A 22,936-nucleotide genomic window follows, 5' to 3' on the forward strand; every position below is an offset into this window, starting at 1 on the left:
GCCTCGTCTCTACCAACTACTGCCACTGCCGTCTCCTTTTACTACTGCCACCCATAATGTCACCCCCCCTACTGCCACCCACCTCGTCTACCCCCACTACTGCCACACCCCATCTCCCTTCACTACTGCCACACGCCACATCTAACCCCACTACTGCTGCCCGCCCATCTCTACTACTGCCACTGCCTTTTACTACTGCTACCCATCCTGTCACCGCCCCACTACTGCAACATCTCCCCCCTCTACTGCTGCCCGCCGTCTCTCCCCACTACTGCCACCCGCTCCGTCTCCCCCCACTACGGCCACCTGCCCCATATTCCTCACTGCCACCTGCCCCATCTCCCCCCACCAGCCTGTCTCCCCGTGCCACCTCAGTGCAGCTTGAGGACAAGATTACCCACATAGACACTGCCTCCAGCAGCCCCCGCTACTACACTACTGCCATCTACCCTGTGCCACCTCAACACTGCTATGGGATATTACCCAATGACAGTGCCTCCAGCAGCCCCCACTACAGCAATAGTGCCACCCACCCTGTCTGCCCCCCTGACATCTCAGCACCGCTTGGGGATTCTTTGTACCGCTGGTAGCAGTCCTTCATGTGCAGATGGAAGCAAGCTGGGCAGTAAGGAGGCAGAAGCTGCTTCTGGTTCCATGGACCCTGGTCATGTAGGATTGGGAGTCAGTAAGATTATGTAACAGTCACCATCTTACAGGCAGCCAGTGAAGGGAGCAGAGAATGGGTGTTATGTGGCAGGAACGGGCTGGTTAGGTAACAGCCTGGCTGCTGCATTCTGTACAAGCTACAACCGGTGCAATTCTTTTGCTGGGAGACCCAGGTAGAGGACATTGCAGCAGTCTATGTGTGATGATACAAGTGCATGTATGACTGTAGGTAGATCTTCTGAGGGAAATAAGTGCTGGAGTCTGGCTATGTTCCTCAGATGAGGATCTGATTGTGGCTGATACCTAATGTCTAAGTGTCACTCCACCATCCAGGACACCAAGATTTCGCACAGGATCAGCATTTTGTTACTCTGAACCCCCAAGCGTATGTCTGGTTGGTTTGCAACGCTGTAGCCCTGCCCTTTGTGGGTGAGCTTCTATCATAAGGACCTGTTTCACCAGGACTGACTCACAGCCAACTGGCATCACCCACACCGGGAGCTCAGCTACACAACCATTTAGGATTGGTACTGGGTTCTCAGTACCCAGAGCAAAAGACAGGTCATCTGCATAGCAGTGGTAGACAAGGACATGACATATCTTTGTTTCACTCTGCGGTAGCATGTATATTACAAAAAGCATGGGAGATAACATAAGAACATTGAAGAACAGTCCATGGCAATAATCAGAATAATCCAGAAGAATAAAATGATTCTCACCTGAGTGGTCTATTGTGTGCAACAAAAGTGATTTATTTCTTAGAGTATGGAAATGGCCTCTCACTTGTGTGGCGTCCCTGATGTTGAATAAGATGTGATTTGTGTGCAAAACATTTCTCACACTCAGAACATGGAAACGGTTTCTCACCTGTGTGAGTTCTCTGATGTGAAACAAGATGTGATTTCTGTGAAAACCATTTCCCACACTCAGAGCAAGAAAATGGCTTCTCACCTGTGTGAATTCTCTGATGTATAACAAGATCACGTTTGTGTGCAAAACATTTCCCACACTCAGAACATGGAAATGGCCTCTCACCTGTGTGACTTCTCTGATGTATAACAAGTTGAGAACTCTGTGTAAAACATTTCCCACACTCAGAACAAGAAAACGGCTTCTCACCTGTGTGACTTCCCTGATGTTGAATAAGATATGATTTGTGTGCAAAACATTTCTCACACTCAGAACATGGAAACGGTTTCTTACCTGTGTGAGTTTTCTGATGTGAAACAAGATGTGGTTTCCGTAAAAAACATTTCCCACACTCAGAGCAAGAAAATGGCTTCTCACCTGTGTGAATTCTCTGATGTATAACCAGATCTGATTTGATTGCAAAACATTTTGCACACTCAGAACATGGAAATGGCTTCTCACCTGTGTGACTTCTCTGATGTATAACAAGATGAGAAATCCGGGTAAAACTTTTCCCACACTCAGAGCAAGAAAATAGCTTCTCTCCTGTATGACTTCTCTGATGTATAACAAGATCTGGTTTATGTGCAAAACATTTCCCACACTCAGAACAAGGAAATGGCTTCTCACCTGTGTGTCTTCTCTGATGTGTAACAAGAATTGATTTGTATGTAAAACATTTCCCACACTCAGAACATGGAAATGGCCTCTCCCCTGCCTTAGCTGGCTGATGGGTAATAAGTTTTGTGTTCTGTGTAAAACATTTGGCATCTATAGAACAGGGAAACACTGTATCTACTGTCAGAGCTGTAACAGATGCACCAATATCAGAGTGATCAGGAGAACATTTCCTAGGATCAGGGGGACCAGCTGATAGAGCTAGATGTATAATTGGGGTAATGGGGTTATCTCCTGGAGAATCCTGTCTACTGTCATTATCTTTTATGTCACAATCCGGGGATAACATAAGATGTCCTTCTGAGATATTCCTGCTTGTGTGTCCATCTGCTGGAAATAAAATACATAATGGAAATGTAACTTTTCTGTAACAATATTAATCTTGTAAACAATAGGAGATGACTTTCTGGGACACTTAATTGTAAATGTGTGTATAATAAAACATAACTTTTAATGAAGGCTTTATAATATTGCGTCTCAGATTATCATTGTGTCCACCCTCCTGAGAACACTCACAATAACAAATGTAATATTATAATAAGACTTAGATATATCTCTCTCTTGTACTGGTAACTAACCATGAAGTATAAATGGAGATATAGTCACTCGCCAAGTCCTATGTCAGCACCAATGTAAAACAATGGATGGGGAACATATCGTATGAATTGGAGATTCTAGATGAACAATAATATCAGTCGTATGAGCTGATGGATCAGAGAAATGTCTCCTAACGTTACTCCTTGAAGCATTGGTAAGGTAGCATTCCTTTATGTGTGTGCTCATAGGCTGGTAAGCCTGTATAAGTGTTACTCACCCTTATATAAGGTATATTGCTACAGCAGAGTAGGTGTGGAACAAGGTATTTTACATGCAATACACCATATGATACCCCTGCAATCATCATCATCATCTGCTAGGTTATAATCCACTCTTACACCCCCATCATCAGTGTCTTACCTCTATACTCTCACTAGTAATAAGGATGATGTGTGTACGGTAAGTATGATACAGAGAATTACATATCAGGATCTATACAGCTGCCGCCATACTTCTGCTTCTCATACGTGTGCTTCTGGCAGCAGTGAACATCTGAGTGAGACCACCTTAGGAAGAATCCAGATTTGGTTCAGAGAACTGCTCTATCTGGATGAAAAATCAGAAAAGGAGGGCGACAATAACACCCCTAAATCTGAAACTCTTCTAGCTAAAGCAGGTGGTACTCATGATACCAGCTGTCGGGAATCCGGCACTCGGCATACTGGCACCAGGATCCTGACCGCCGGCAATCCGTAGTACACCCAGCTGAAGCAATAGCCAGTAGAAAGAGAACTTTAGCTGTCAGCCATTTAAGATCCACTTGACTCAATGGTTCAAATGGGGCAACTTGAAGCGCCTTTAGGACAAAACGTAGATCCCAAGGAGCTGTAGTAGGAAGAAAAGGAGGTTGGATGTGAAGTATTCCTTGGAGAAAAAGTGCGAACATCCTGTAGGTTAGCAATTTTATTTTGAAACCATACAGTCAATGTTGACACCTGTACTTTCAAGGAAGCCACCCGAAGACCTTTGTCCATTCCTGTCTGAAGGAATGCTAGGACTTTGGAAACACTGAAAGACCTAGGGTCAAGCTTCCTGGCACTGCTCCATTGAATATAGGTTTGCAAATTCGGTAATAAATGCGAGCCGAGGACAGTTTCCTTGCTCTAAGCATTGTTTGGATTACCTGTTGTGAGAATCCTCTTGCTTTCAGGATGGATTTCTCAAGATCCACGCCATCAAAGACAGCCGATCCAGGAGCTTGTAATAGCAAGGATCCCAAGACAGTAAATCTGGATGTTGAGGCAGTAGAAATGGAGTATCCACAGACAGCCTCTGCAGATCTGTGTACCAATGTCTTCTGGGCCATGCCGGAGCTATTAGTATCAATGTGCCCGTTCCTTGTTTGACTTTCCGAATCACCCTGGGCAACAGGGCGATTGGTGGAAACACATAGGCCAGATGAAAGTCGCATTTCACTGTCAGAGCATCCATGAAGGTCTTTGGGATCCTTTGTCTATGAGCCGTATGCGGGAACTTTGTTGTTCTGACCAGAAGCCATGAGGTCTATCTCTAGCACCGTCCACTTGAATCTGGAAGAACTCTGGGTTTAAAATGTCCATTCATTTACATGAATGGCTTGTCAACTGAGAAAATCCGCTTCCCAGTTTAGGACTTCCAGAACGAACACTGCAGACAAGGCCGGATAATGAAGTTCTGCCCACCTTAACGTGCGCTTACCTCCTTCATTGCCTTTTGGTTGCGAGTTCCTCCCTGATGATTGAGGTATGCTACTGCCTCCGCATTGTTTGAGCTAATCTGAACCAGTTTTCCTTGAAGTATGTCCTTTGCCTGAGTGCCATATATATCGCCCTAAGTTCCAATACATTTATCGGCAGGCAACTTTCTTCCTTGGTCCACTGCCCCTGGAAGCAGCACTTTTGTGACACGGCTACCCAGCCCTGAAGATTGGCGTCCGCTGTCAGAACCTTCCAATCCGAGATCCAAAAGGGTTGCCTTTTGTCCATATGGGATGTCTGTATCCACCAGGATCACGACCTCCGTACTTCCTGAGGGAGGACAATAGTCTGAGTTTTTATAAACTGATGTAGTCCATTCCATTTGGAAAGAATCAGACGTTGAAGGGGCCTTGAGTGGAATTGAGCATATTCCACCATGTCGAACGTTGACACCACAGATCCCATCACTCGCATTGCTGCAGGAATGGATACTCTTCAATTGAGTCCTTGTCTGTATTGTGTATAGTGAAAAACTCTCTTAAGCCTGGAATCCAGTACAGCCCCCAGGTGCGGCATGCATTGAGACGGAACCAGGGATGACTTCCCCCAATTTATGAGCCAGGCGTGGCTTTGTAAACAGGCTATTGTCAAATGCAGATGGCCCTGGAGAATTTCCTGGGAATGAGCCAGGATTAACAGGTCGTCCAGGTATGGGAAAATTGTTATCCACTGATGACGGAGATAAGCTTCCATCACCACCATCATTTTGGAGAACACTTTTGTAGCAAGTCCAAATGGTAGGGCCTGAAACTGAAAATGTTGCCACAGGAGAGCAAACCTGAGATAGTATTCATGGGTCCTAATTCATGTCCGCCCCGCATGTCTGTCGCCCGATCCCCCCACACACAAGTACAAAAGCATCGCACAGCACTTTTGTACTGGAAGAGTAGCTCCCTACCAGCGCAGCTGCTGCGCACTGACGTCACGCAGCCGCCGCCACGACCTGTCCTCGCACGGTCCGGGCACGCCTGCATTGCCCAGACTGTGCCCCCCTAAACGGCGGCCGAATAATGCCAGCCCACGCCCTCCCACCCAGCATCTGCCTCTGCCTGTCAATCAGGTAGAGGTGATTGCAGGGCTAAGAGAGCGTCGGCTGTCTACCATGCGCTGGCACACTGCGGCGCCGGTGCAGTTCAAACCTGATCGCTTCTCCAGCGATCTGGTCTGATTTAGCCCCATGGGACGATGTTATAGGTATATGCAGGTAAGTATCCTGGATATCCAGGGACACCATAACATCCCCCGGCTCCATGGCCAAGATATTGGAACGTAAAGTCTCCATATGAAAACAAGGCACCCAAATGTATTTGTTCAGAGCTTTGAGACTGAGAATGGGCCGGTATGACCCATTCGGTTTCTGTACTAGAAACAGGTTGTAATGGAAACCTTGGGGTAAATTTACTAAGATGGGAGTTCTGTTTAAAACAAGATGTTGCCCATAGCAACCAATCAGATTCCAGGTATTATTTTCTAGAAGGTGCTTGATAAATGAGAAGTAGAATCTGATAGGTTGCTATGGGCAACATCCCATCTTAAATAGAACACCCATCTTAGTAAATTTACCCCCTTGTTCCTGCTGCGCAGGAGGAACCGGTACTATCACTCCTGATTGTAGCAACCTCTGACCTGCCTCTTGTAAGGACCTGGCCTTCGTTTCCACAAAAGACGGGATGGTACAAAAGAACCTCTGTGGAGGGCGTTTCTTGAAGGCAAACGCATAACCATGAGATACCGCTTCTTGCACCCAGGCATCTGGGGTAGACTGTTGTCAGATCTGTGCAAATAGAAGAAGTCGGCTTCCCACCCTGGGGTCCTCCTGGTGGAAGCCCATGCCATCAGGCTGATGGCTTATCTTCTGGCTTGGTAGCTGAGTTGATCCAAATGCAAATCGTGTACACTATCGCTCCGTGAACCTACAGTGAACACAGACACCCAAGTGAACACCAACACACGAGTCACACAGCTGCCTATGCTGCGACTGGGTCAGTTAGAGATCTAGCATCTCAGACGGAAGCAGGAAATTAATTCAAGGTGGGAAACTAGGAGGAAATTGGTCATGAATTGGGTGGAGGGACGACCATGGGAGCGTCTTACTCCCCACTGCTGACATCAACCCCAGGGATCCTGGCCTCACACTAATCCCTGGAGCCTACAATTCTTGGGGCTAGCACTGATGCACCCGAGGTGGCAGCCGCGTCAGTGACCGTTTGGTAGTGTCCTCCCAAAAACAGTGCGGCTGTGCCTCGCGTCTTAACCCACTAAGCGGAACCAACGCCTTACCTTCTCCCTATTCTCCGGCCACAGCCTGGTAACGTCTGCTGGACTAGTACATCCTACACCGACGCTCGGCGAAACAGCACTGTACACGTCGGTAAGCGTTGTTGCGCCCCAGCGGAGAGTTGTTGGAGCGAATCTTTCTAAGGTACGTATAAGACGTTTTTTAGAAAGATCACTCAGAAAGAATAAGACTATAAAAAAAAATTAAAGAAAAAAAGCTTATGATTGCCCTAAAAATCAGCAACCCCGTGACCACGGTCCAGCTCCTACCACACCAACAAAAAACTGAAAGCCTGACCCAGGAGGCGGGGTTATATGTACGTGGCCGTTGCATTCTGGGAGGCCGAATGCTTTGATCATTGGTGCCATTCCGCTGACGCTACCTCTTATCCCAATGTATATCATGTGGATACTACTGTGAACCCTGCAGGAGAAAACATGGGTACCACACAGTGACATGATGTGAGGGGGGAGCAGGAGTATAATAGGGGCTGATGGCTCCTGATGTATGAGATACACCAGAGAGTGTGGGGAGGAGACTGGTCAGATCTCTGGGCTGGTAACACACAGTGACATGATGCGAGTGGGAGAGCAGAAGTATAATAGGGGCTGATGGCTCCTGATGTATGATACACCAGAGTGTGTGGGGAGAAGACTGGTCAGATCTCTGGGCTGGTAACACACAGTGACATAATGTGAGGGGGAGAGCAGGAGTATAATAGGGGCTGATGTCTCCTGATGTATGAGATACACCAGAGAGTGCGGGGAGGAGACTGGTCAGATCTCTGGGCTGGTAACACAGTGACATGATGTGAGGGGGGAGCAGGAGTATAATAGGGGCTGATGGCTCCTGATATATGAGATACACCAGAGAGTGTGGGGAGGAGACTGGTCAGATCTCTGGGCTGGTAACACAGTGACATGATGTGAGGGGGGAGCAGGAGTATAATAGGGGCTGATGGCTCCTGATATATGAGATACACCAGAGTGTGGGGAGGAGACTGGTCAGATCTCTGGGCTGGTAACACAGTGACATGATGTGAGGGGGGGCAGGAGTATAATAGGGGCTGATGGCTCCTGATATATGAGATACACCAGAGAGTGTGGGGAGGAGACTGGTCAGATCTCTGGGCACAGTGACATGATGTGAGGGGGAGAGCAGGAGTATAATAGGGGCTGATGGCTCCTGATGTATAAGATACACCAGAGAGTGTGGGGAGGAGACTTGTCAGATCTCTGGGCTGGTAACAAACAGTGACATGATGTGAGGGGGAGAGCAGGAGTATAATAGGGGCTGATGTCTCCTGATGTATGATACACCAGAGAGTGTGGGGAGGAGACTGGTCAGATCTCTGGGCTGGTAACACACAGCGACATGATGTGAGGGGGAGAGCAGGAGTATAATAGAGGCTGATGGCTCCTGATGTATGAGATACACCAGAGAGTGTGGGGAGGAGACTGGTCAGATCTCTGGGCTGGTAACACACAGTGACATGATGTGAGGGGGTGAGCAGGAGTATAATAGGGGCTGATGGCTCCTGATGTATGAGATACACTGGAGAATGTGGGAAGGAGTCTGGTCAAATCTCTGGGCTGGTAACACACAGTGACATGATGTGAGGGGAGAGCAGGAGTATAATAGGGGCTGAAGGCTCCTGATTTATGAGATACAGCAGAGAGTGTGGGGAGGAGACTGGTCAGATCTCTGGGCTGGTAACACACAGTGACATGATGTGAGGGGAGAGCAGGAGTATAATAGGGGCTGAAGGCTCCTGATTTATGAGATACAGCAGAGAGTGTGGGGAGGAGACTGGTCAGATCTCTGGGCTGGTAACACACAGTGACATGATGTGAGGGAGGAGCAGGAGTATTATAGGAGTTGATGGATCCTGCCTCCCCCCAATGGGTAGATATATTTCCCTCATTAGTCTGTACTGACAGAGGAGGGTGTAGGATAAGAGATTGCTGTAGTGACTGAGCAAGAATATGTGACTTCTGTAATAAGGAGATTTATGGTAAGAACTTACTGTTGTTAAATCTCTTTCTGTGAGGTACACTGGATTCCACAGGGTATTACATCGGGGTGTAGAGTTGGATCTTGATCCGAGGCACCAACAGGCTAAAAGCTTTGACTATTCCCAGGATGCATAGGGCCGTCTCCTCCATATCCCCGCCTCCAGGGACTGGAGCTCAGTTTTGTTAATCAGTCCAAACCAGTAGCAGGTAAAAGAGACGACAACAGTTAGTAGCCACAGACATCACATTCTCACGAAAGGAGAAGGTACCAGCGGCTAACGCCATACAAACAAAAAGAAGTTAAGTGCGTCAGGGTGGGAGCCCTGTGGAATCCAGTGTACCTTGCAGAAACAGATTTAACAATGGTAAGTTCTTTTTATAAATCTCCTTTTCTGCAGTGGGGTACACTGATATTCCACAGGGAATTCCATTGGGGATGTCCTAAAGCAGTTCCTCATGGGAGGGGACGCACTGTAGTGGGCACAAGAACCCGGCGTCCAAAGGAAGCATCCTGGGAGGCAGAAGTATCGAAGGCATAGAACCTGATGAACGTGTTCACTGAGGACCACGTAGCCATCTTGCACAATTGTTCGAGGTATGCGCCACGGCGGGCCGTATAAGAAGGTCCAATAGTCTGAGTAGAATGGGCCTTGATAGTAGCAGGAGCTGGAAGGCCAGCCTGCACATAAGTTTGTGCAATCACCATTCTAATCCATCTGGCCACGGTCTGCTTATTCGCAGGCCAGCCACGTTTGTGAAAACCAAAAAGGACAAAGAGAATCAGATCTCCGAAGAGAGGCGGTTCTCTTCACATATACACAGAGAGCCCGTACCACATCCAAAGACGACAGACCAGGAGAGATAAAGGCCGGAACCACAATATCTTGGTTAAGGTGGAAAGATGACACCACCTTCGGTAGATAACCAGGGCGAGTTCTAAGAACCGCACGGTCACGGTGAAAAATCAGAAAGGGTGACCAACAAGATAATGGCACCTAAGTCCGAAACCCTTCTAGCAGAGGCAATAGCCAGCAAGAACATGACCTTAAGTGTAAGCCATTTAAGGTCCACAGATTCAAGAGGTTCAAACGGAGACTCTTGTAGGGCATCCAGAACAGACAGACAAATCCCAAGGAGCCACAGGTGGACATAGGGAGGTTGAATCCGTAAGACACCCTAAGTGAAAGTATGAACGTCAGGCAGAGACGCAATTTTTTGCTGAAACCATATCGACAAGGCTGAAATATGAACCTTGAGGGAGGCCAGATGAAGGCCTAAGTCCATGCTGTGTTGCAGAAACGCCAAAAGTTTGGCAGTGCTGAACTTGTATGCATTATAATTCTTAGCTGCACACCAGGTGACGTAAGAATTCCAGACTCTATAATAAATCCGAGCTGAAGCTGGTTTATGGGCTTTCAACATTGTTTGAATAACCACCTCAGGACCGAAGCTTCAAGAGCCACGCTGTTAAAGTCAGTTGGGCCAAATCCTGATAGACACAAGGGCCCTGAACGAGGAGGTCTGGGCATTTGCAGAGGAGGATGCTCTATCGAGACACCCTGCAGGTCTGAGAACCAATGCCGTCTGGACCACGCTGGAGCGATTAGAAGTAGTAGTCCTCCATCTTGCTTGAACTTCCTGATTACCCTGGGCAGGAATGACATCGGAGGGAACACATATGGCAGCCGAAAGTTCCATGGAATTGCCAGTGCATCCACAAACGCTGCTTGAGGATCTCTTGTCCTTGGTCCGAAGACCGGAACCTTGTGATTGAGTTGAGACGACATCAGGTCTACATTTGGTAGGCCCCACTTGTCCACTAGGAGTTGAAAAACTTCAGGATTAAGGCTCCACTCTCCGGTGTGTACGTCCTGACGACTGAGGAAGTCTGCTTCCCATTTGAGGACCCCCAGGAATGAACACTGCCGATATGGCTGGCAGATGGCGTTCCGCTCATAGAATCATTTTTGACACTTCCAACATCGCCATGCAACTTTGAGTGCCACCTTAAGGATTTATGTATGCCACTATGGTGGCGTTGTCTGACTGTACTTGAACAGGCCTGTTCTGTACCAGAGGAAGGGCCAGTTTCAAAGCATTGAACACTGTCTGCAACTCCAGAATATTTATCAGGAGAAGAGATTCCTCCTTGGTCCACTGACCCTGAAGAGAGTTGCTCCAACACCATGCCCCAGCCCCACAGACTGGCGTCACTCATCAGAAGGACCCAGTTGGAGATCTAGAAAGGGACAGACCCTGCTCAATTGTTGGTTCCGTAGCCACCATGTCAGCGACAGGCGTACCTCCGGAGTCAAAGAGATCATGCGAGACCTGATCCAGTGAGGAAGGCCATCCCACTTGGCAAGGATTAGCTTCTGCAGAGGGCGAGTGTGAAACTGAGCATACTCCACCATGTCAAAAGCAGACAACATGAGGCCTAGTACTTGCATCGTATAGTGTATAGACACTCATGGCCGAGAAAGGAAACACCGTATCCTGTCCTGAAGTTTTAGGACCTTCACCTGGGACAAAAACAACCATTGGTTGTGAATGTCAAATAATGCCTCCAGATGCACCATGCTCTGAGCAGGGACCAGGGATGACTTCTTCCAGTTGATGATCCACCCATGGGCTTGCAGGAATTGAACCGTCAGGTCCAGATGACGGAGGAGAACCTCCGGGGAGTTCGCCAGGCTCAACAAGTCATCCAAATATGGGAGGATCCTGATAACCTGACGGTGGAGCAGAGCCGTCATAACTGCCATGACCATGGTGAAGATTCGCGGAGCCGTGGTTAGTCCAGAAGGTAAGGCCTGAAATTGATAATGTAGGTTGCCAATAGCAAACCTCAGGTATTGCTGATGCGAGATGGCAATAGGGATATGTAGGTAAGCATTCTGTATGTCCAGGTATACCATATAGTCCATGGGCTCCAAAGCCAGAACGATAGAAGAGTTTCCATACGTAACTTTGAAACCTTAACAAATGTGTTCAAAGACTTGAGGTTGAGATTGGGTCGGGAGGAACCATTCGGTTTCGGAACTAGGAACAGCGTTGAATAGTACCCCCTGCCTCTCTGATCCAGAGGCACCAGCACAATCACTCCTGTGTCCAGAAGAGATTGTACCACCAATTGGAGAGTTTTTGCTTTTACCGGATCCGAAGGGATGTTTGTTAAGCAAAACGGATGAGGGGGTGCATTCCTGAAAGAGACAGCGTATCCGTGAATGACTACTTCCCTTACCCAGGCATCCGAAGTGGTCCGTAACCATACCTAGGCGAACCGTAGAAGTTGGCCTCCCACCCTGGGATCCCCCAAAGGGAGGCCCGTCCCATCATGCAGCAGGCTTTTCGGATTTGGAAGCAGGCTGATGGGCTGCCCAAGAGCGTTTAGGTTTGGGCTCAGAGGTTTTGGAAGTGCGTGTCTTGTTTGGGTATGCCTGACCTTTGGCCTATCCTGTAGTTCAAAAGTAACGAAAAGCTGTACTTTTAGCCTTCAGAGCAGAAGGATTAGTACTAGGCAGACATGCAGTTTTAGCGGACACTAAGTCAGCCAGCAACAATCTTATTCAAATCTTACCCAAAAAGGATGTCTCCCTTAAAAGGGATGACCTCCAAGGTCCTTTTAGAGTCCAGATCCACAGACCAGAACCGCAACCACAGAACCCTGCGAGCCAGAATGGACGTAGTAGACGCTTTGGCCGCCAGGACAACGGTATCAAAGGCCGCCTCCTGAATATAATGTGAGACTGTGATAATATAGGAAAGACACTGTCTGGCATTTTCCGAAAAGTTAGAAGGTAGCTCCGCTTCGACTTCTTGAACCCAGGATTCAATAGCCTTTGCTTCCCAAGGAGCCGCTATAGTGGGCCTATGTACAGCACCTGCGAGAGTGTAGACTTCAAATTACCCTATACACGCTTGTCCGTCGGTTCCTTCAGAGAGGTGACAGGCAGAGCAGACGACACCACCAGATGCGCGACCTGTGAGTCCACCGGTGGCGGTATCTCCCAATTTTTACTTATCTCTCCAGCAAGGGGATAACGAGCTAGCATCTTCCTAGACAGAGAGACTTTCTTCCCTGGAAACTCCCAAGATTCCTGACGTATGTCAACTAAATGGTCAGAAAGGGGCAAAATTAATTTAGTGGCCTTCTGACGTTTGAACTTATCAGGTTTCTTAGACGTATCTTGAGGTGCAGATTCATCATCAAAAGAATCAGCCTGATAGGCTGCAGGCTAACTGGGGGGTATAGAACCCCCAATACCTAAACCCTCAGCTGCTATGTTTTCCTCAGAGCAATACGTGGCATCAGCACTGCATGTTGCAGGATCGCCCAGTTTAGCCGACATTATATGAAAGCATAGCCTTAGGGCGTAATAGTACAATATAGTAGACAAAGTACCTGACAAAAAAAACATGTACAGTGTGACAAAGCAGAGCACACACGGAGGATTTAAGAGGTATATGGTGACTGTAATACACAGAGAAAAATACCAAAGAGTATATCCTGTGAAACACTATATATATATATATATATATATATATATATATATATATATAGCTTTATCCCCTCTGCTGGACTTCACCACCAGGTACTGCGGGGCCTATACTAAATGGATCTTAGGAAATCCGACCCGAGCCACTTGCCCTGGTGGATATAGTGGGGTCCCTGCACGGCCACAGTGTCCACACCAGCGGCGCGGTCCGTCTCTGTAGACCGCGCCTAATTGTGATTTCGGCGGGTCCCACCTGGGGGACCCTCTTACCTCTTCCCTGCATCTGCGGCCACACGATCCAGGAGAGCAGCGGTGGTATGTGTGCCTGATGGGACCGGAGCCCCTCCGCTGTAAGTACCCGGCAACCAGGGCGCGGGAGTATACAGCGCCGCTGGGGGATGTGAGGGAGCCGCAGCATATGTCAGGATGACATACACAGCATCTAGTGTCTGTGCAGCGGCCCTTGAAGTCTTCTTTCTTCTTAGAAAGCTCTTTTCAGGGCTGCCTAGCGCAGCCCCCCCCTGTTACCTGCCTGCACTGCAGCACCAACTTACAGACTGTGCTCCAGTGCCTGGAGGCGGGGTTATAGAGGAGGCGGCGCTATGCATCCTGGGAACCGTCAAAGCTTTTAGCCTGTTGGTGCCTTGGATCAAGTTCCAACTCTACACCCCAATGTAATTCCCTGTGGAATCACAGTGTACCCCGCTGCAGAAAACTGTTTATTACTCTCCATGTGATATTTGTCATGGATAACCTTCTGTTATAAACACCCAACTGAGAACAGGGCTGATGGCAGAGGAGGGTGTAGGATAAGAGATTGCTGTAGTGACTGAGCAATGAGAATATGTGACTTCTGTAATAAGTGTTTATTACTCACCTGTGTTGATATCTGTAGGGATCTCCTCCTCCTTACACTGCTGATCACTCCTCACATACATCTCTTCTTCTCCCTCTGTATCTTCTGCCTTCATATCAGTCACATATGTCTCTTCTTCTTCCTCTACATCTTCTGTCTTTATATCAGTCACATACGTCTCTTCTTCTCCCTCTATATCTTCTGCCTTCATATCAGTCACATACGTCTCTTCTTCTCCCTCTATATCTTCTGCCTTTATAACAGTCATATACGTCTCTTCTTCTCCCTCTATATCTTCTGCCTTTATACCAGTCACATACGTCCCTTCTTCTCCCTCTATATCTTCTGCCTTCATATCAGTCACATACGTCTCTTCTTCTCCCTCTATATCTTCTGCCTTCATATCAGTCACATACGTCTCTTCTTCTCCCTCTATATCTTCTGCCTTTATATCAGTCACATACGTCTCTTCTTCTCCCTCTATATCTTCTGCCTTCATATCAGTCACATACGTCTCTTCTTCTCCCTCTATATCTTCTGCCTTCATATCAGTCACATACGTCTCTTCTTCTCCCTCTGAATATTCTGCCTTTATATCAGCCACATACGTCTCTTCTTCTCCCTCTGTACCTTCTAACTTCATATCAGTCACATACGTCTCTTCTTCTGCCTTCATATCAGTCACATACGTCTCTTCTTCTCCCTCTATATCTTCTGCATTTATATCAGTCACATACGTCTCTTCTTCTCCCTCTATATCTTCTGCCCTTATATCAGTCACATACGTCTCTTCTTCTCCCTCTATATCTTCTGCCTTTATATCAGTCACATATGTCTCTTCTTCTCCCTCTATATCTTCTGCCTTTATATCAGTCACATACGTCTCTTGTTCTCCCTCTATATCTTCTGCCTTTATATCAGTCACATACATCTCTTCTTCTCCCTCTATATCTTTTATTTTAATATTATTTAATTGGGCTTCACCCTATGTAAACAAGACAAATATAATGACACACAGCTCCTCTACACAACATATAGTGACAGTCACTTTAGTATATGAAGGAGACCCTAAATCCCACCTACCTGATCCTCCTGTGGGATCATGTGATTCTCCTCTGTACACTCCTGGGAATACAGAGGACGGGGACATCTCACTGGGGTATCTCTGTTACTGAGCCCATCTGTAGGAGACACACAGTGACTGAGTACAGTGTATATATGTGATTATCAGGTGATGTATGTATATAGGGGGTCCCCATACTTGCTCTCCCCTGTACAATACATGACAGTCTCCTCTTACCCAGTGATGTGAGGGGCCAGTGATTCTCCATCATCACGTCCTTGTACAGACCCCTGTGTTCCTCTATATACTCCCCCTCCTGCATGGAGACATAGACAGTGACAACCTGACACCTTATAGACACCTGACACCCACAGTGATACATTCATCACCCAGACACGTCCCCCGGTGTTACTGTATAATGTCCCAGTCCCAGCAGTCACCTCTCCAGTCATCACCCAGACACTTCCCCTTGTGTTACTGTATAATGTCCCAATCCCAGCAGACACCTCTCCAGTCATCACCCAGACACTTCCTCTGGTGTTACTGTATAATGTCCCATTCCAAGCAGTCACCTCTCCAGTCATCACCCAGACACGTCCCCTGGTGTTACTGTATAATGTCCCATTCCCAGCAGTCACCTCTCCAGTCATCACCTAGACACAGCCCCTGGTGTTACTGTATAATGCCTCATTCCCAGCAGTCACATCTCCAGTCATCATCCAGACACATCCCCTGGTGTTACTGTATAATGTCCCATTCCCATCAGTCACCTCTCCAGTCACCACCCAGACACATCCCCTGGTGTTACTGTATAATGTCCCATTCCCAGCAGTCACCTCTCCAGTCATCACCCAGACACGTCCCCTGGTGTTACTGTAAAATGTCCCATTCCCAGCAGTCACCTCTCCAGTCATCACCCAGACACATCCCCAGGCCTTTTTGATAAAGCTGCAGTGCCTAGCAGTGAAACGCGTAAGGAGGAGGCTACCTGGGTCACTCATCACTCTAAGTTTGACTGTCACATCACATCCGGACCAAACACTGGACTTTGCCATCTGCAGTCTGATTGAGACAATCCTTTCCATCACTAAGGAATACCATCTACCCTATCCTGATAAAGAGGACACCGTCCAAATGAGGATTCCCAATCTGGTCGATCTTTGAGCAACAAAAACACCAGAGACATTCCAAAAGGGACTACACCTCTAGCGGTACTTGGGTAAAGTGCACTGGTATGACTGCGCTGTCAGTCTGTCTCTATCTGCCAAAATTGTCCAGGTTATAAATTAGGAACGGATGCCATTGTGATAGACAGTCATCATGTTTTGACCCATATGTATTGATCTTAATTGTTTTGCTAAAGTGTGTGGATTTTCATCCACTTTTTATTTAAACGGCTGATATTCTATTTTTTAATTATACATTAAATTGTTATATTAATTATCACTCAATCCTTCTTGGTAATTTTTAAATCACTCACAAATATTTCCAGCGCTGCTATCCTTGTTTTGTGTGTTTTTTCTTTATGGTTGGGGTGTAACTTCCCCCATACGTTATAGCAGCAGCATTAGAAACACAGCACCTAGAAGCGCCCGATCTTCCATTTATTTGGTATACATCCCCTGGTGTTACTGTATAATGCCTCATTCCCAGTAGTCACCTCTCCAGTCATCACCCAGACACGTCCCCTGGTGTTACTGTATAATTCCCATTCCCAGCAGTCACCTCTCCAAACATCACCCAGACACATCCCCTGGTGTTACTGTATAATGCCCCATTCCCAGCAGTCACCTCTCTAGTCATCACCCAGACACTTCCCCTGGTGTTACTGTATAATGCCCCATTCCCAGCAATCACCTCTCCAATCATCACCGAGACACATCCCCTGGTGTTACTGTATAATACCCCATTTACCAGCAGTCACCTCTCCAGTCATCACCCAGACACGTCCCCTGGTGTTACTGTATAATACCCCATTCCCAGAAGTCACTTCTCAAGGTCATCACCCAGACACGTCCCCTGGTATTACTATATAATGCCCCATTCCCAGCAGTCACCTCTCCAGTCATCACTCGGACACTTCCCCTGGTGTTACTGTATAATGCCCCATTCCCAGCAGTCACCTCTCCAGTCATCAGCTGAATGATCTTGTTGGTGAGTTCCAGGATCTTCTGGTCATTGTGTCTCTTATGTATTAGTGAGTGAGGTGGAGGCACTGGGATGGGGTTCTGGGTTCTACTTAGTCCTCCTGACACACGGGGATGGCTGTTGAGTATCTCACACTCATTGGATGTCTTCTTCACTACTGTGTAATCCTGTGTAATGGAGGAGACATCAAATATCAATATATACACTCCCAGACCCCCTCACCTCCTCAGTCATGTCCCTGTATTATTATTATAGATATAAGTGAAGTCAATGTGATGTTCCCAGATCCCCTTACCTCCCCTGTCATGTCCCTGTATTATTACTATAGATATAAGTGACTTCACAGTGACGCTTCTAAATCCCCTCACCTCCCCAGTCATGTCCCTGTATTATTACTATAGATATAAGTAATGTCACTGTGACACTCTCAAACCCCCTCACCTCCCCAGTCATGACCCTGTATTATTATTATAGATATAAGTGAAGTCAATGTGATGTTCCCAGATCCCCTTACCTCCCCTGTCATGTCCCTGTATTATTACTATAGATATAAGTGACTTCACAGTGACGCTTCTAAATCCCCTCACCTCCCCAGTCATGTCCCTGTATTATTACTATAGATATAAGTGATGTCACTGTGACACTCCCAGATCCCCTCACCTCTAGTCATATACGTATTATTAATTGTTAGGCGCCGCGGACCGGGGCTTCCTCCTTGCCCAGCGCCTAGCAACTAGGGACGCCGTGCGCGCTGAGCCGCCGGGTCCCTAGCAACGCTAGGACGCCGTGCGCGCTGAGCCGCCGGGTCCCTAGCAATGCTAGGACGCCGGAGCCGCCGGGACCTTAGCAACGGGGACGCCACAGGCGGACCGCATTCCCCGTTGTAAGGTTGATTAATTAAAGTATGCACACGTTTCACTGGTCATGCAGCAAGGCAGCTGCACGACATTTATTGTAATTAGGCTCTGTACTCTGATGGGAGGGTTCCCTGTTAAATGCCTCCTCAGTGCCTCGCACAGACGCCGGTGATAGCTTCCTGGATGCTGCTTATGTTTGGTGAACGTCTGTTCCTGGTCTGCTGTGTCCGGTCCCTCCAGTTCTCTGAGTTCCTGAATCTTGGAGTTAGTCACCTGGTCTCAAGGAGTTCTTCTGGTCCTAAGTTACCTGTGGCAGTCGATTGAGGTTCTCTCTTTGTTTCGTGAGTGGCGGCCCTGCTGCATGTTGCGGCCGAGGCCACTTTAGTATTGTTTCATTGTACAGGTGCATTTGCGGAGGTTTCCGCTTCCATAGTCATCTCCAGTACTCGGCGGTGCCGTGTAGGAGAGTGGACAAGTGGAATATTTTGGTTGCTCTTTTCCCTGGCGGTAATACTTTTAGTTTCAGGTTTGCCAGTAGCCCCTGGCCTTGTTGTTTAGTTAGAGGACCCCTTGTTATCACCCTGTCTCAGTTCACTCTTTGTCTCTCATTAAGACCTGAGGGGGCATCGGAGTTGGGCAGATGTAATCCGCCCTTCAAACGCGGCTGCCATGGGCCCAAGAAACCATAGTCTCACAAGAGTGTACTGACAGCACGGGTGAGACAACGGAGATAGGGTGCCAGGGGCTATTCCCATTCCATTTCCCTTTCCCAGCATTACGTCCTGGTACTCAGGTCCCACCGTATAAGATCTCCCCTGACCTGAGTATCAGGATCATAACAATTAATATAGATATAAGGTCACAGTGACGCTCCTAGATTCACTCACCTCCACAGTAATGTCCCTTTATTATTACTATAGATATAAGTGATGTCACTGTGACACTCCCAGATCCCCTCACCTCCCCAGTCATATACCTGTATTATTACTTTAATTTTTTCCATTCTTTGTTTTGGTTAGTCTAAAAATTCGGCTTCATGAATCCGGCAGTTTTAGGGCCGAATCCCAGTCAGCTTTTGGTCAACCAAATTCAAGAACTAACTCAGATGGTTCAGGACCTTACTCTTCGGGTGAAATCGCAGGAGATCTTTTGCGAGCCTCCCCGAGTGTGGTCCCAGAACCAAAAATGCATTTACCTGACCATTTTTTGGGTAACCGAAATGATTTCTTTAATTCTAATGAAGCTTGTAAGCTTTATTTTCGTTTAAGGCCTCGTTCCTCTGGTACTGAGTCTCAGCGGGTTGGGATAGTTATGTCATTGCTCCAGGGTGATCCTCAGATCTGGGCGTTTGGGTTAAGAACAGATGATCCTGTCTTGTTGTCAGTAGACGCCTTTTTTAAATCTTTAGGCCTGTTATATGATGACCCAGATAGAGAGGCTTCAGCTGAGAGTCACCTGCGTGCCCTTAAAACAAGGCAAAAATCCAGCAGAGGTGTATTGTACCGAATTTCGCCGTTGGTCGAACGACTGTGGCTGGAATGACCCGGCCCTGCGCAGTCAGTTTCGCCTCGGTTTGTCTGAACTTATTAAAGACAGTCTCCTTCAGTACCCCGCTCCTGAGACTCTCGACAAACTCATGGAGCTTGCTATTAAAATAGATCGTCGTCTCCAAGAGTGGAGGGCTGAAAGAGGAACAACTTTTAGACCTAATCCTTGTGTTTATACCTTTCCTGAGGACGTCGAGGAGCCCATGCAGATGGGTCTCTCCTGGCTGTCCCCAGAGGAAAGAACCAGAAGATTAACGTCTGGTCTTTGTTTGTATTGTGGTGGTAAAGGACATATTGCTCGTAACTGCCCGAATAAGTTGGGAAACGCTCTGACCAAGTGAATTGTGAGGGGGTTCACTTGGGTCTGTAGCTTATCTCCTCAAATGATTCTCTTTTAGTTCCTGTTAAGATTTCCTTTGGCAGCCTCAGTTCATTGGTGTCGGCCTTCGTCGACAGTGGAGCTGCAGGAAATTTTATGGACTTAGCTTGGGCTAAGGCTTTAGGCATTCCACAGATACCATTGGAAAAACGTATTACCATGCACGGCTTGGATGGGGGTCCACTTTCCAATGGGATAATCACTCACCGCACACCTCCAGTATTGTTGCCTTACATTCAGAAGACAGAATTTTACCTTACACATTGTCCGGCAGTTCCTGTAGTTTTGGGTCACCCCTGGCTTGCCTATCATATTCCCACCATAGATTGGCAGTCTGGGGAGATTTCCCAATAGGGTCCTTTTTGTGTTAAGGAATGTATTTCCCATCCAGTCCGGGTTGCGGCAGTCGTCCCAGAATTTATTCCTGTGGAATATCAGGATTTTGCCGATGTGTTCTCAAAAGGCAATGCGGACATTCTGCCTCCCCATCGGTCCTATGACTGTGCGATAGAGTTAGTACCAGGTGCCACTTTGCCCAAGGGGAGATTATATGCCCTGTCCGGGCCAGAAACCACGGCCATGAATAATTACATTCAGGAAAGCCTGAAAAAAGGCTTTATTAGGCCTTCAAAATCTCCGTTGAGTGCAGGTTTTGTCTTTGTTGAGAAAAAAGATGGGTCACTCAGGCCATGTATTGATTTTCGGGCTCTGAATAAAATTTCTGTTAAGAACACCTATCCTTAACCATTGATTTCAGTGCTTTTTGATCAGTTACGCTCCGCCGTGATATTTTCAAAAATCGATCTTAGGGGAGCTTACAACCTCATCCGAATAAGATCTGCGGATGAGTGGAAGATGGCTTTCAGCACTCAGTCGGGTCACTATGAATACCTGGTGATGCCGTTTGGGCTGTCAAATGCTCCTGCGGTATTTCAAGACCTCATCAACGATGTTCTCCGTGACTTCCTTGGGAAGTTCATGGTCGTTTATTTAGATGACATTTTGATATACTCTGAGTCTATGGAACAACATGTTGCCCAGGTGCGTCAGGTTCTTCAAAAATGACGAGAGAATCATTTATACGCTAAGCTTGAGAAGTGTGATTTTCACATCACAGAAGTGTCCTTCTTGGGGTATATTATTTCTCCCCAGGGATTTTTTATGGAACTGAAAAAACTTCAGGCCATCCTTAATTGGGCGCAAACCCACTAATTTAAAAGCAATTCAGCGCTTTTTAGGGTTTGCAAATTATTATAGGCGCTTCATTCATACCTTTTCTGACCTGGTCGCTCCTATAATAGCTTTGACTAAAAAAGGAGCGGATCCTTCCAATTGGTCGCCTGAAGCTGAGTCTGCCTTTCGGGCCTTGATGCATGCCTTTGTCTCGGCTCCTGTCCTCAGACACCCTAATCCGGAGCTCCCCTTTATTGTTGAGGTTGATGCCTCAGAGGTTGGAGTGGGGGCTATCCTTTCTCAGGAAGATCCGGAGTCTCAGGAGTTACATCCTTGTTGTCAGATTTGGTTTTGACTGTGTCCCCGGAGGGGGCGCTAGTGGGTCAGTGGAGGTGGATGGGAGAAAACGAGGAGGCTGGATAATGTTTCTGCGCATGAGCGCAATGATATTTATTCAGACAGATGATACACAGAACGGCAGCAGAAATAATAATAATAAATGCAATGTCAATTATACAGCGTAATAGCTGAAAGTCTATGGAAGCAGAGTGAATGATGACTGAAGAAATAATAACCGGTAATGAAGATAAACAGATGAAATGATAACTTGTAGAGATGATTCTGGTATAGGAACCAGTGCAGGTTAAAACATGGAACTTAGCAGAGATGATGTTATTTATGGCAAACCTGGTAGCAGAAGCAGGAGTCTGACTATATCCACAGTGCAGGTGGTGAAGCACTGACAGCAAGCAAGCTGTATCACAGGTGGAGAGATGGAACACACCTGGAGTCAGTCTCTACTGCTAGGCTGAAGCACACAAGATGTTGATGAGTGTGAAGCCTGTTGGTAAATGCAGGTATTGCTGGGACTTGAAGTTCCACGGAGCTGTGTGAAGTAACCAGGAGTACTGAGTCTCAGGTAGAAGCCAGGAACAAGGAACAGCAGGTAGGTTATCCAAGTACACGGAGGAAACAGGAACCAGATCCTTTCACATGAGTCGCAGGAGTGACACAAAGTCCAGGATGCCTGCAGACTGATCCTGCAGCTTGTTATATACCCCTGGTTAAACAGTCATTGGTGGAGTGAGGAATAGTGGGTGCCGCCAAGCACCGGATTGGCCGCCGTATGCTGACTGAGGGAAGCTGTCATGGCGGCGCCCATGCCGCGGCCCAGCGGGAACGCGGCGCGCTATACGCCCGCTGTCACAGGAGCGCTCCCAGGCCCATGATGGCGTCCGATGACAGGGACGTGGACGACAGGTGACCGCAGGAACCCAGGACGGAGTCCGCAGCGGCGGACAGATGTCAGCTTGGTGAGTCGATTCCTGACAGTACCCCCCCCTTTAAGGGTGGGCACCGAACACCCACGTGGCTTGGAAGGATGAGTGTTATGGAAGACACGGACCAACCTTGGAGCATGGACATCCAACGAATTTACCCAACTTCTCTCCTCTGGGCCATAACCGGACCAATCGACAAGGTATTGAAGACGACCATACCGGCAACGGGAATCCAGAATCTTGGCAATCTCGAAC

General features: G+C 47.5%; 1 protein-coding gene across 2 annotated transcripts in view; it reads right to left on the reverse strand.

Moving 5' to 3' along the window:
- Positions 1-361: 361 nt before the first annotated feature.
- LOC134984565 (zinc finger protein 3 homolog) overlaps positions 362-22,936 on the reverse strand; it is a 35,113-nt gene continuing 12,538 nt past the window's right edge. Inside the window, exons 3-7 of one of the 2 annotated variants that reach the window (XM_063950119.1) lie at positions 17,421-17,612; positions 15,535-15,613; positions 15,318-15,415; positions 14,256-15,219; positions 362-2,580 (exon numbers count right to left, since the gene is read on the reverse strand). In XM_063950119.1, coding sequence (XP_063806189.1) covers positions 1,418-2,580; positions 14,256-15,219; positions 15,318-15,415; positions 15,535-15,613; positions 17,421-17,612 — 2,496 coding nt within the window. In that variant the 3' untranslated portion in view covers positions 362-1,417. Of the gene's footprint in view, positions 2,584-14,255; positions 15,220-15,317; positions 15,416-15,534; positions 15,614-17,420; positions 17,613-22,936 lie in introns of both variants that reach the window. The other variant, XM_063950118.1, reaches the window with a different exon arrangement.

Source organism: Pseudophryne corroboree (genome assembly GCF_028390025.1).
Source record: "Pseudophryne corroboree isolate aPseCor3 chromosome 3 unlocalized genomic scaffold, aPseCor3.hap2 SUPER_3_unloc_64, whole genome shotgun sequence".
Lineage (NCBI taxonomy): Eukaryota > Metazoa > Chordata > Amphibia > Anura > Myobatrachidae > Pseudophryne > Pseudophryne corroboree.